The 15,334-nt window shown below is 31.1% G+C and overlaps 1 protein-coding gene across 1 annotated transcript in view; it reads right to left on the bottom strand.

Annotated features, from left to right (window-relative positions):
- LOC135954406 (uncharacterized) overlaps positions 1 to 15,334 on the bottom strand; it is a 157,103-nt gene that overhangs the window by 12,883 nt on the left and 128,886 nt on the right. The window contains exon 5 of the mRNA XM_065504572.1: positions 7,041 to 7,195. Coding sequence (XP_065360644.1) covers positions 7,041 to 7,195 — 155 coding nt within the window. The remainder of the gene's footprint in view (positions 1 to 7,040; positions 7,196 to 15,334) is intronic.

Raw genomic sequence — 15,334 nt, 5'->3', positions numbered from 1 at the left:
AAAGTGCTGACGGTAAAACAGTGACAAATATAATTGTTGTACCATCCTCTAAAATAAACGAAGTAATGAAAGAGTTTCATGACGGGACCAGTTGTGGTCATCTTGGTGTGACAAAAACCTTAGAGAAGCTAAAACAACGTTTTTATTGGGTGGGTTGTCAGCAAGCAGTAGCCGATTGGGTAGCCAATTGTCCACAATACATAGCAGCGAAGGGCCCAGTAAGAAGAAGTCGTGGACAACTTCAGCAGTATAACTCAGGTGCGCCATTCGAGCGGATTGCGATGGATGTAGCAGGCCCTTTCTCTGTCAGTGATGCTGGAAACCGTTACGTTCTAGTGGTTATGGATTATTTCAGCAAATGGCCAGAGGTATATGCAATACCCAATCAGGAAGCTAAAACGGTTATAAGCGTATTTGTGAACAACTGGGTGTGTCGCTATGGTGTTCCACTGGAGTTGCACTCGGATCAGGGTAGAAATTTTGAATCCGCCGTATTCAAGGAAATGTGCGACTTATACGGAATAAGAAAAACCAGAACAACGCCACTGCATCCTCAATCTGATGGCATGGTCGAAAGATTCAATCGCACCCTGGAGGAATATTTAAGAAAAGTGGTCAGTGCACACCAGAAGGACTGGGATGAACATATACCAAAATTTCTATTGGCATACAGGTCAGCTGTTCATGACTCAACCTCTCGAACACCTGCAAAAATTGTCTTCGGGACAGAACTCAAGTTGCCTGGTGATTTAGAATTCGGTATTAAGCCCTCATCAAATAATGAAAACACTTCCCAAGAGCAAGATGACCTTAACGAACTTCAAGAATTCGTACGCAGACGAATAAAAATGACCAGCGACAAAATAAAAGCCAGATACGATCGAGCAGCGAATTCTGAGGGATTTAATGAAGGCCAACTTGTACTGCTGTATAACCCACAACGCAAGAAAGGACTGTCTCTCAAACTACAAACCCATTGGGATGGACCATACAAGGTGATTAAGAAATTAAACGACGTGGTGTACAGAATACAGAAAGAAAAGAGCCCGAGATGTAAAATGAAGGTCGTACATCTAGAACGACTAGCTGCCTATGGGAGAAGTGAATCTATTCCTATTCGGGACGAACAGGCTTAAGCGGGGGGCAGTGTTACGAAATTGTACTTGAATTCAAATATAACGATTTTAACGGCTGATTTAAAAGTAGCATAATGCTTTCAAATAACAGTGCTGTAAAACTGTAACATATCTGTGGGCATTATTAAATAAAAGCTTTCAGTTGATTTGATTCTAAGTTGGCAACGCTGTATTCGATTTCGAATATTCAGTTAAAGAACATTGTAGAAAGTACACCACAGATGGCGTATGATCTAGAATATTCGAACTTTGACAGTTAAAGAGCAGTTAGAGTGCAGATGGCAGTGTTATACATAGTGGCAGAGGTTGCAGTCGTTAGTGAGTTTATCAGAGACGCTTTTTGAATAAACATCAACTAAGTGCCTTAAAGTGTGTTGTGTTTTTCAAGTAAATTCGTGTACATTATAAATTGTGTCTGTATTTCTGAGAATTTATAAACGTGTATAAAAAAACATTGAGTGGCTATTTAATTCTGTTGTTGTACATTTTAAAGAAATAAAGAGTTGTTACAATTTTCAAACTACTAAACGGCTTTTATTTGCAATCAAAAGTATCCGGTTTATTTAAAGGAAATAAACCAGCGTTTTGAAAAGGTTAAAACGTAACAATATATTTTTTAATTAACAACTAACTTTATTAGTATTATAAGGAAATAATTATTTCAAAATCGATACCAAGTCAAAAGTTATGTGCACTTAAAAATTTTAAAAAAATTTAAAAGGATGTTTTTTCGCAATTTTTTTTCGAAAAAAGTACTTATATTATTCTTTAGTTATACAGAAAATAAAAACAAAATAAATAATGCTTTTATATTTTTCTCAACGGTAACATTTTGGGAAATACTATAGAAGAAAAATAATTTCAAAATTTGTATAACTGCGTGGTAAAGAAGTAGACCTATTTTTTTATCTAAATTTTAAATTTATGCCAAATTTTCTCTAATCTCATAGCTGCTTTCAAAAAATGAAAACCACTTTTATATACCTCAATATGTTCTTAAATATTTTGCAAAGGGAATTTATAGCCCGGAGCTCGGTACCGCCAATAGAGTCAAAAATATTAAAAATGCCATTTTTGGGATTCTCAAAATTTGTTTATTCCCATATTTCGGCAAAAAGTCTTCTATAAATTTTTTAATTCTTATACATTTTATAAATTTTTGAAAATAATACACAATTTCTTATACGTTAATATATAAAATGTATAACTTATCTTTTGCACTAGTCTCATCAATGGCTTTAAAATACATAAAACGCAATAAATAGCTATTGTAGTGTTCTCCGATGTTTGGTAATGCAGTATTCGCCAAGGCAGTGAAATTTTACGCTTATATAAAAAATTTTGATCAAAATGTAAAAGTGAAAAAGAAATTTGTGAATCCAACAATTCCAAAAAAAAAACCTTTAAAAAATCCCAAAAATGGTATTTTTTAGATTTTTGACTCTGTTGACGGTACCGAGATCCGGGCTATAAATTGCGTTTGCAAAATATTTAAGAACATATTGGGGCTTACAAAAGATGTTTTAATTTTTTGAAAGCAGCTATGCGATAAGTGAAAATTTGGCAAAAATTTAAAATTTAGATAGGTCTAATTCGGAAGGCTCCTGACCTAATTAAAGGATATATATTTGAAAAAATCGGGAGAGATTTGGATCCGTAATTTGCAAAAATACAGACCAAGGTAAGTAAAAAACATAAAATTTTAATTTACAATGGTAAATATCTCGTAAACTATAAAATATAAAATAATGTTATAGTAATATTTTTGTAGCTCTCTTCTAGATTCCACATATATACAAATATTTCAAATCGGATAGAGAACAAAAATTTTGCATCATTTTTAATTTGTAATATACCCGAGACACCCCAATTTGGGTTCTTGAGACTCCGCCCCACGTTAGTGTTGAAAGTCCGTATTCAAAACATAAGCCTAGCAACACCTCCTCGATAGTCGTGGGAAATTTTATTAAAATGGGATTATTGGTTTAGAACTTACAAGTTTATTTGCACCTTTTTTATTTTTCATTTCCCACACTGTGACCCAAAATATAGGTTTTAGGTTCTCGCACAACCACAATATGAGATTTTGCAACCATCCTCGGGTGTAGTTTATTGATAATCTCCTCCATTTGCAAAGATTCATCTTTTTCCATTCTTTTCTTTCGAACAATCCCAAACATAGTCAAGTTACTTAAAAGGCTTAATAAAATGTTAGTATATTTAAACAAAAATATAAAATACGAAAGGAAAATTTTCGCGTTAAAAATCGGAAGCTCCATTTTGATTTTAGACCCATGGTTTCTTCGGCAAACATTCTTAGAATTCATCGTAGATTACGATTTTGATAACCGCTTGTTGCATTTTTTTGGCTCCATACAAATTGACCCACTCTAATAAACATACTAATTATTATAAAAAATAACAATGCATAAACAACAATGGTGAAGGGTATATAGGATCCGGCATAGCCGAATATAGCACTCTTACTTGTTTTTACTATGTTTTTAAAATGTTGACGAGCTCCGTCCGAAACGTAGTATACCTTTTCTACTGTAAATTTTGATTTTAGATAATTTAGTATTATCTTCTGGTACTCATAAACTGCAACGGTGTCATGTTTTAAATCGTCGGATATGATTGCCATACTTTTGTGTTCCAGGTTTTCTTCTTTCATGTAGTAAATAACTACTGTGAATATAGTTGTTTGGTCGTTATTGAAGTGGAATGCTTGTATGGAATCCTGAAGAACATATTTATAGTTCTCTGCGAAATCAAATGAAATAATGAATTCACCAGACTTCAAATGTGTTTTCAAGTCCTTGAAGAATGACCACTGCTCTTTGACTAAAAAGTCATGGGTTCTCAAATTTAGCAATCCTCTACACAGTTCTTCCACAAAATCATCCACATTTAAAATTATGGTTTTCAGTGTGCATCTTTCAGTCTGAAGCCAAGATTCAAATTTTAACTCCTCAATACATTCTCGATCAAAAGAGTTGATTAAATTTTCTTTGATGGATGTGGTTTCCGGGCAATTCGAACATTCACCTAAGTGGCAAGAAGTTGTAGCATTAGGGCACATAGTCAATTTAAGGCAATCGCGGTAATGGTGTAAATCTTCTGATGAATCATCTTTTAAGTAATTTAAGTTGATTTCCTTCAACATCAATTTAACATTTTCATGGTAAATACAAACACATACTGTGTGAGTTCCGCTGCTTCCTGCAAAACGCAATGTTTTGGCCTCAGTTGTGTAAATTTTGTGAATCCAATTTTGACATCCTCGTATTCAGATTGAAATGTTGCGAATAATTCATTCAGGTTACAGAGAACCATTCTCTTCTGCATTTGAACTTTCTTGCCATCGATTCGTACAGACATCCAGTCTTTCATCCCTGGCATCAGGCGACTCATATCATCTCGCTGATAAAACTGAGTTATTAGAGATTTAGTATCGCACTCCAAAGTTTTTCCCTTCTTTTTGTTTGGGAGTGTGAGAATCCCACGCTCAGCAACCAATTGTTTAGCAATTCTTGCTTTTCGTTGAGACGTTCCAAACTCAGTCATTGTTTTTGCAGAACTCCATGTTCTTGGATCAAGCGTGAGAAGTTGAATTCTTTCAGCTTCACTCTGTGACGTTTTGTATTTCTCTTTTATTTGTTCAAGAACTTCTACTGCATCCTTATGGTATTGGTTTCGACACTCATTCATTGAATTTGAAAAGTTAGAATAACCATCATCATCAACAGTTCTGTCTTCATTCTCGGAATTACTTTTGTCTTCATCTGGAATAACTTCAACGCAAGGCTCATTACTATTCAAATTCGGTAATTCGTTCAACTTTCCGAGCTCTTTCCTGCATGATCCACAAATTTTCAATCGTTTTGACAGCGTAGGGAATTTTTTTAATAAGCCGTCGGAAATATTTCGCATATCTGATGATCTGTGCTTCATTTTGTTAAAGGGATTAAAACAAAAAGACGAATAAATTTCTTTTCAACCTTAGCCTTTTTAGAAGTCGTAGACATTTTGAATTTTGTAAGTATTTATGTAAATAACACGCGTCTTAACTTTAACGCTGTTTCTAAAAAACTGATTTCCGTATGTCTTCAGAATGACAATAAATAGTTTTTTAAGATCATATAGGTAGTACGTTTTAAAGAATGAGTCTAAAATCTTTTATTAAGGTCAAGAAGGGCTTACATACTAAAGTACCTAGTTTAACCAAATGTTACAAATAATAATAAAAATAAACCACCATATAAATAACCTACCTGTCAACTCTACCTCTCCACCCACTTCTTAAAGTCAAATGTCATAAAATAATAAATAAACTGGTACTTCGGAGAAGGGCCATAAAATATTTCCACTTGATTCCAAAAATTTGTTTCTGGGGCACCTGATATTTTAACAATGAAAATCACGTGCGCTGAAAACTACCTCTAGGATTGACTAAAAAAGCCGCAAGATACAAAACTCAGACAAATTTTGGGGTGGAAAATTAATAGCGGTCGGCCTCATATTGCACCCCTCCAGTGGCTATTATCGGTCAGTTGTTGTGGTTTTTATTTTTAAGGTTTTAGAAACACTTACACACAAATATGAAAAAAATCAATTTAAAAACATTTGTCTTGAGTTACAAAACATTTATTTTGATAGATATCCCACTCGCATCCCACTAAGCGACCAAAAAGGTTTTAAAGGAAAAGACCTAAGCTTTCTTTTGAGAAAAAAAATTAATAAAAAAAGAGTCCATTTTGGAAAAAAAAAGTCAAAAAGGTTTTTGATTTTTCAAAAAAAAGTAAAAAATTGTATGTCTTGAGTTACAAAACATTTTTTTTATAGATATCCCACTCGCATCCCACTAAGCGACAAAAAGGGTGTTAAAGGAAAACACATAAGCTTTCTTCTGAGCAAAAAAAAAAATTAAAAAATGGGTCCATTTTTTTAAAAAAAAGTCACAAAGTTTTTGATTTTGCAAAAAAATTCAAAAATTTTAAATCTTGAGTTACAAAATATTTTTTTTGATAGATATCCCACTCGCATCCCACTAAGCGACCATATAGGTCGCTTAGGAAAAGACCTAAGCTTTCTTAAAAAAAATAAAAAAAAATAAAAAGGGCCCATTTTGAAAAAAAAGTCAAAAATATTTTTGATTTAAAAAAAAAAATCAAAAATATTTTATTAAATTTTTTTAATTTTTTTTTCGAAAGATTGCATAAATAGCTATCTAAACTATTTGGGACACATTTTGCTAAGAACAATAGGTAATAAGTTATATGGATAAAAAAAAACACCTGTTTGGCCAAAATGTCAAATTTTGACTTCCTATAACTCAGAGAGTTCTTGACCGATCTTGTTGAAAAATGGTGTCCGAATTACTATCCAATAGAACTAACATTGGTGCAAATTTCATCGGAAGACATCGATTTCAAAAGTTGGTTCACTTGACGTGAAATGCCCCATATATACACTCAACTTGAAGCTATGACACCATTTTAATGAAAACCGTTTATTTCATTAAAACCCTTTTGAAAATAAAAAGTTATAAGCGATTGAATTTTCAAAATTTATTTCAAAATCCTACTTTTTAGTCGGATAATAAAAAGGTGCATATTGAATCACCCTGTTTATAGAGAAAATGTTTACATAGAGACTTGAATTTTTGGCTTCCGAGGTTCTCAGGTGTTAACTTTAATATGAGTATTTAAAATTAAAAGTTGGCGGCAAAATAAAAAAAGACTTTTGGACGCTGTTTCAAAATTTGCAACACTGTGCGCCTTTATTTACAAAACACGAAAATATGTAACTGGTTTCGAAATCGAAAATTTTTTTCGGATTCGGTTTACAGGAAGGGTCGGTTATATATTTACTGACGGTCAATATTTACCAAAAATGTCTTACCTTGTTTTCAAAATCTAATGGAGATTCTTCTTTTGCAAATGAATATTTGAGATAAGATCGATTTTTTTCTTCAGCCAAATCTTTACTATGCCGTACGTTCTCAAGAAGAAGGTCAGCTGCTCTGGGTTTTGGTGGTCCTTTTAAGAATTCATCCTCTGAAATTATTTAAAATTATAATTAGGGATGTCAATCGGATTTGATTTTGTTTTTAGATCACTGTTAATACAGTTTTATAACATATTTGGTATGATTTATAATGACAAAGAAGTGCGTTTACATATTATATTTTTTGTAAAAACTCTTGTATAAATTTTTTAATTCTTAAATATTGTAACATTTTTGAAAAGAAGACACTATACTACGATATATAATATTTGTATCTTATCTTTTCCACTGGTCAAATTTAGAAGTATATATTGTATACATTTTTGAAAAGAAGACACTGTACTACGATATATAATATTTGTATCTGGTCAAATTTATGGATTCAAAATCCACAACAAACAGAATATTTACAAAATCTTGCCGTTTTGTAATATATTGTTACTAAATTGTACTTGAATTCAAATTAAATAGAAATCATTTTATAACTGTTATTTTAAGTGATTTATTTTTATCATAAAAATATAAATCACAATTTGGGTTTTTTCGTATATGAACGAGTTATTTTCGATCTCTGTTCCCAGCAAAAACTTTGCTTAGAAATAAGCCGAAAAATAAGGGGAATTTGACGATTAGACTACTTAGTTTTAAGCGGAATAAGTACTTGTTCGCGATGTCCCAAAAGTAAGCTATATTTTTTGGCCGGAAATAAGTTGTTTTGTTAGTAGAGTTATTTATAGAATTTTGTATTTGCAAACAAAAAAAAAAAAAATAAGTCGCAGCCAAGAGTCGAACTATCCGTTTGCTAGTCTGTTGTTGTACTCACTACACCACTGCTTAGTTATTTTATTGTGCGTCAAATAATGGTATCACACAGTAATGCAATATTCTTTTCTGTTTTTCTAAAAATAAACATGCAATAAAAAAATGAGCAAATTGAAAAAAAGTAACAGTTTTTTTGTTTTGTTTGTTTATTTTATAGTAAAGTCTAAAAAACAGTATACTTAAAAAATAAGTTATTAAAAAAGACATTACTTGCTTGCTATCAGGCCTGTTGAAGAAGGTAAAACAGAAGGCCTTGACTGGCTAGGACATCGTGTGTAAAAAATACATGAGTATGGAATGGGGCAATAAGCCCTTGTGTCTGATAAATAAGGCCTTCCAGAAGGCCTGCTTACTACTTATTTTCGCACAAATGTATAATAATAAATACGTACGCATCTGTTTAGTACTAGATTCTTGCCACAAAGTATACAGAGATGTCAAATTTGACGTTTCAAAAATTCAAAATCAGATGATAGGGCAGTTCTCTTAAAAAGGGATAGCAAATATTTTGTACACAATATCAGTGATGTGTTAAAGCAAAACGCTGTACATAACGCGAATATGGTAGGCAAAGTAATGTAATCAAAACAAACAAATAAACTAAACAAAACAATGAAAAGGGCAGTTTATAAAGATAGAGACAAATAGAAAACGAGAATATTTTCTGTCTCGTGAAACCACTGTATACTTTGTTTTCTTGCACAGACGTCTTAAAATACAAAGTGAATGAATTTGACATTTCAGTACGTACAAGTATCAGATAATATAAATAGTGAGCCGCAATTTTGTATTTAGTTGCTTACGTTATCGTTCGCATTTGTTTTCTTTCGACTAAGATTATTAGTGAGCCACAAAACAGCTGTTTATCGTTCAAACGACAACGTGCGCCAGGCTGTTAGTATTTTTATACAATTTTTGTATACAAATCACAAAAGAAAAATCAGAAACACCAATATTGTAATGTACTTTATTGTTTAAATAATCCGGGTTGTTGTATTTATTTTTTTGATAACCTTGTTTTTATTGTTTGACGTAGCGTTGCCGCTTCCGCCTTCCGCTATGATTTAGGTACGCCTGTAAATGAAAAGGCACGGCGCCCGTCATTTGCCTTTCCCTGTTATAAACACTGCATTTCCTTCTAGATGTAACCAGCACCATCTATCGATGCTTCTTGAATATTCTATTCAATGTTCAACTCAAAGGTTTTATTCAATGTTAACAATATCCACAGATATGTTAATGTCTACAGTTATATTAACTGCTGTTAATCATCTGGTAAACAACATTGGCCCATAATCATAGTCAAACACTAAAGTCGGTTCTTTTTAAAAACAACTTTAAAATAAAAACCTGCTTTTTATTAATTTGCAACCATAGTCAAAATTAAAGTATGTTTTAAATTAAACCGACTTTATCTGGGTGCCACCGCAAATGTAGAAAATGTTTTCAGACAATATACAACAAAAAACAGACAAGTGGCAACGCTGAACAGCTGACATACAAAATTAAAAAAAAAAATCCAAAAAACGTAAACAATAAAAGTAAAGGACATCTAAAGAAAGAAAGTTGTTTGTTGGTTGTGGAAAAATGGTAAAGATAAGATTAATATCATAATTACGATATTTTGGTACTAATTTTATTGATAACTGTTCAATAATTGCAAAATATCTGCCAATATCTTGTAACTTAAACATTTTTTACTTTGTTACGAACTTTTTTACTCGGCGAAGAACAGCTGATGCTGTTGTTAAATGAGTTAAAAACAACTTCAGCTAGTTTTATATTTAGAGTCGACTTCAGCGTCAGAAGTATACTTTAACTTGTCTATGATAGGCCTAAAGGCCAATCTTAAGTAAAGTCGAGTTTAATTCTCTTAAAATGTACTTTATTTTTGACTATGATTATGGGCCATTGTCTACAATTTGAAGTCTCTAGAAATAGAAATGTTGAGAAACATGATGCGACTTGAAACCAGCCGTTAGAAACCGTTATGTCAAATCCAATACGAATTAAATCTTTGCGGTTTGGTGGTTAGTTTACTAACCACATTTTCTATAGTCTTTAAAACATAGTTTATTGGCATTTATTAAACAATTGTTTGCTAAACAATCATATTTTTTGAAGTCATCGTTTATGATTATATATTAATTTGAAAATATTGTGAAAATCAGTTTTTTTAAGAGACTTTCACGTATTCAATAAAAAAAGCACAGAGTGTTTATTGTTCATCGAATTCAGTATTTCCAAAGAATATAAATAATATAGAATGAGCATGTGAACGAAAAGTAAAATATTTTTGAAAAAAATACATATGCTCTCATTCTCTTGTTTATGAGATCTTTTAATTCTCATTTATCAGCCTATATATGTATGTGCTTGTATGTGTGTATTAAAAAAGTAAAAATAAAACAAAAACCTAACAAAAGAATTTTTGTTTCTTGCAATTTTTGTAAATAACCTTAAAAGCAAATGTGACCGATTGTGTAATTGTAGGGCAAAAGTATGTGTTTTATTGTTGTACAGATAAAACTACATACATACATATATCGATTCGCACCGAAAATAAGATGCTGTTTTTATCTACAATTAAAGAATTATGGGAATAAAAAAAATAACATAAACTGCATTGTTCATAAAAAATAGTTTATATTTATTAAAGCGATGTGTGGCCAATGCTTTTGGGGTCTTTTGCAAACCATGTTGTATATTTATTTGACCTAGTATCATGTCCGACGAAGGAAATTTAAACATTTGTAAATCCTTGAAATGCATTTCCGATTTTTGGCATTTTTTTATGCAACATTTTATGATCGATGGCAAATTATTTTTGTTTTTTGTACTCGCATTCATTACTTTTATTTATTGCGAAATTTTTTATTTGTAATTTTATTAGTCACTTTTTTATAATTTCTCGACACACAATACGTACACAAAAAAAATTCATAGGTGGAATGAATTTTTTAATAAATATTATGAATCGAACATGACTTTTTTTCCCAAACTTTTTTCATTCATAATAAGAACATTGCTAAATTTATATCACTGGTATGGAAAAACTGTAAGAGGTATTGACATAATTTTTTCATATTTTTATTACCTATTTTGATCTCAATAAATCCCAATGTGATGATCAAAAAATTCTGAAATTTGTTTAACAAAATTTTTAATAATTTGAAAATGGAGATTTGAAACAGCCGTTAAAAAAATTATTTTTTTTTGGCCATACCTGCGAATAGGTTAACGGTATCCTAAGAAGACAAAAACTCATACACAAGTAAATATGGATATATTTTAAATAAAAATTAGCTTTTATTTTAATTTTTCTCGAAATATGTTAATTTTTTTCCTAATTTTTTTTTTCAAGTGGCCTGAAACACTTGAATGGTCTGGCGAATTTGTAATAACTTTAACATTTTTAACCAAATTTTGTCATTTATATCTCATTACAACGATAATTACGTACATATTTCGATTCTTTTGCATTCAATTGCAACAGTATTACTTTAGTAGCAAAATTTTTTCAAAAACTGAAAAATTTGCATTTTTTCGAATTTTGGCGATAATACAGTTTTTGTTAAAATAATAAAACTTAATAAGTAATTTATAAATAAATTTTACAAAAATTAAGTACAAATGAAAAACGAGTACAAATATTATTTGGTTATATTCCCAAGCTTACAAAAATATTACGAATGTAAGCTTGTTATATACTACAGACAAGTAATATTTTCGCAAGTGTTCAGTTTTCATTATTAAATAATTTTTTAATAAGACTTTTACAGTAGTAATCACAACACTTTTGTAAGGTTAACCCCTTGTGGACCAAGGCTTTAAATCGTTGAAAAAGTTAATTTTTTATTAAATAATGAAAATAAGGACTTCAGGAAGTCATTTACAAAATTTTAACTTTGTGGAGGACCTGCAAGGATCCGGAAGGGACCTGGTACCGTTAGGTCAGCATCAGTCAAAAGATTAAAAAAACTCATCGATTTTTGTTGTTTATTAATATATTGATTAGTTTTGTTACTTTTATAACATTTTCTATTAAAAGTCGATTTTATGGTATTTTACGAAATAGTATTTTTCAGAGACCGAAAATAACGGGTTCATTTTCATTTCAATGGTAAATTCTCATTCGCAGCCATTTAAAAATATTTTTTTGTGATATATCACTGAGAGAGTGATTTATTCGAGAAAATTTTAGGTTTAGGGTTGAGAGATACAGAAAAGAAACAAACACAAATAATCTGGATGAGTGATTTATAATTAATTTTTTTCGTAAAGGTTAGCTTGTGACTTTTATTTGCGAACATGAAAAATAAATGGCAAAAATGCATTTGATGCAAATCAACGCTTAAATATACAAAATTTATAATAACAATTTAAAAAAATTCTCATTTCTGTTACTCAGACTTCATTACTTCGTACTTATCATATTATTTCCATAATTTGTTAACAATTAATAATAATATGTTATTCTATGTAAATAAAAGAGAAAGTAACAGTTATTAAGAACAAGAACAAATGAATTGTTTATTTCACACCAAACCATTAAGAAACAAGTAAGAAAGTATAATACCCTACACCAAGTAAATGAGTAAAAATATTTTTCTTTTAAAATATCAATAATTTATATTTTTGAGTGATTTTCGGAAGTGGGCCTTATATGGGAGCTATGACCAATTATGGACCGATCACCATAAAATTAGGTCGTGTGATTTATGTCTATATTAAAGTTAACTATGTTGAATTTTGTGTGTATACCAACATTTTTAAGCGATTTATGCATGTTAAAGTGATTTTCGGAAGCGGGTCTATATGGGAGCTATGACTAATTATGGACCGATCGTAACAAAATTTGGTGACATGAATTTTGTATATATGAAACTTATTTGGAGCGAAAAATTAAACATTTATGACAGATAAAGTCTAATTTCGAGGGGACATTTGTATAGGGGCAAGGTGAAATAATGGACCGATTTCAGCCAGTTTCAATAGGCTTGGGCCGAAAAAGTAATATGTACCAAATTTGATCGAAATATCTTCAAAATTGCGACCTGTACTCTGCGCACAAGGTTTACATGGACAGCCAGCCAGCCGGCCAGCCAACCAGACGGACGGACGGACATCGTTTAATCGACTCAGAAAGTGATTCTAAGTCGATCGGTATACTTTAAGGTGGGTGTTAGACTAATATTTTAGTCTGCACAAACGCATAATACCCTCCCCACTATGGTGGTGTAGGGTATAACAACAAAAACGAATAAAGGTCATACCAAACCATTTAAAAAGAAATCATTTTATAACTGTTATTTTCAGTGATTTATTTTTATAAGAAAAATATAAATCACAATTTGGGTTTTTTCGTATATGGACGAGTTATTTTCGATCTCTGGTATTTTTCATCATTACAACATAAATGAACATCACAATGAGAACATGAAATAATTCACCGTTATTCTGGGTAAAGGAGTTTGCCAATATGCAAAAACAATATATTATTCCAAAGATGATAGTGTACTTCAAAGTACTTTTGGGCAAAAAGGGTCAAAATATGTTTTGTTTTCATTTTGTGAGCTTATTATTGTTATGGTACTTATAAGTACCGTCGGTCGACAAAGGGTTAAGGCCTATGTTGGTAAGCATGTTACAAGTTACTTCTATATAGTTTTGGTTTGGTGGGTACCATCCAAAGTGTGTATGCGTTTCAATTTTCATTTATATTTTTATGTTGTTTCAAAATGTTTGAAATTTTTTTTATATATTTTACGATTTTCAGCTGCAAAATGTAAAAATATGCGCGAAATTTACTGCATTTTTTAAAGCATTTCATTATATATAAAAAAAATTTCAAACATTTTGAAACAACATAAAAATATACATAAATGAAAATTGAATATTTTTTTCATGCCTCCTTATTATTTCAAAACAAAAAATATGAACAAAATCAAACTATTTATGAAATTATTTAGAAATGTTATGAATTGAATATCAATGTAATCAAATCATACTATTTATGTAGAAACTTTTTTCTGTGTAATATTTCACTGCAGCTTTGAAACTGAAATGTTTTATAAAATAGTTTCATTTTAAAATTGATGAGTATGAGTTGTTTTTCTTATTGTATGTTCGTAAAATTGGTCATTAAGATATTGGTTTTTTTATAACCCATACAAATTTTTATTTTTTTTTTCATCATTTATTTATTGTATCTTCATTATTTAATGAACTAACAATAAGTGGTTCAAATCTTATATCTAATAATTATTATTTAATTAGTCCAGCCAGTGCCGGACGAAAAAATTTTGTATTCATGGTTGTTTTGGTTAAATTGGCCTTCTTCCTTCTAGATTAGGTCTGCTGTGTCCCTCCTTCTTAATCGAGTGTGGCCACGGTTATCTAATATGTTGCGGGCCAGCGGGTTTGGGTGAACTTCAAGTTTTTTTTAAATATTTTTGTACATTTTTCGAGATTTCAGTTTTTATAATGGGCACGTTTAGATCTTTGTGTATATTCGCGTTTTTGATATACCAGGGGGCAACTGTAATCATTCTTAGAAACTTGTTTTGACGTCTTTGGATCTTTTCTACATTTGACGCTGAGGCCGTGCCCCATAACTGTATGCTATAACACCATATCGGTTTTATGATCATGTTATAAAGTAGAAGTTTACAATCTAAACTAAGCGTAGAGTTTCTGCCAATAAGCCAATTAATTTGAATTGATTTCAATTTCATTTGAGTCAACTTTGCATCTATATGACTTTTCCATGTAAGGCGACGATCGAGATGTATTCCGAGGTATTTCACTTCCGATTGTTGAATTATTGTTTGGTTATTGATATGAATAGGGGGGCATGATTCTCTACGCAATGTAAATGTTGCTTGTTGACTTTAATTTTCCATTGTTTTAAACATTTTTCTAATTCAAATATGTGGTTTTGTAAGTAACGAGACGCTTGTTGAGGGTTTTCATGAATGCTTAGTTGGATACTGCCTTGGGGGACTCCAGCTTCAATGGGTTGTGCAGTACTTACAAAGTTTCCCTCTTTAACCTTAAAAGTTCGACCAGTTAAATAGCTTTCCAACAGCTTATGTGTGTTTGCGGGTAAATTTTGACTCAGTTTGTATATTTATCCAGCATGCCATACCTTATTAAACGCTTGAGAGATGTCGATGAAGAGTGCGGAACAGTATTTCTTTTCTTCAAACGCTTTTCTCACCATATTTACAAGTCTATGGGTTTGTTCGATAGTACTGTGTTTTATTCTAAATCCAAATTGATGATTCGGAATACAATTGTTTTCAGTTAACATCGGGTACAACTTGTTCATAAGTATCTTCTCAAATAGCTTTGATATATTAGAC

The sequence above is a fragment of the Calliphora vicina genome, chromosome 3 (genome assembly GCF_958450345.1).
Source record: "Calliphora vicina chromosome 3, idCalVici1.1, whole genome shotgun sequence".
NCBI lineage: Eukaryota > Metazoa > Arthropoda > Insecta > Diptera > Calliphoridae > Calliphora > Calliphora vicina.
The sequence above is the reverse complement of the archived record's forward strand: the minus strand, read 5'-3'. Positions and strand labels throughout refer to the sequence as shown.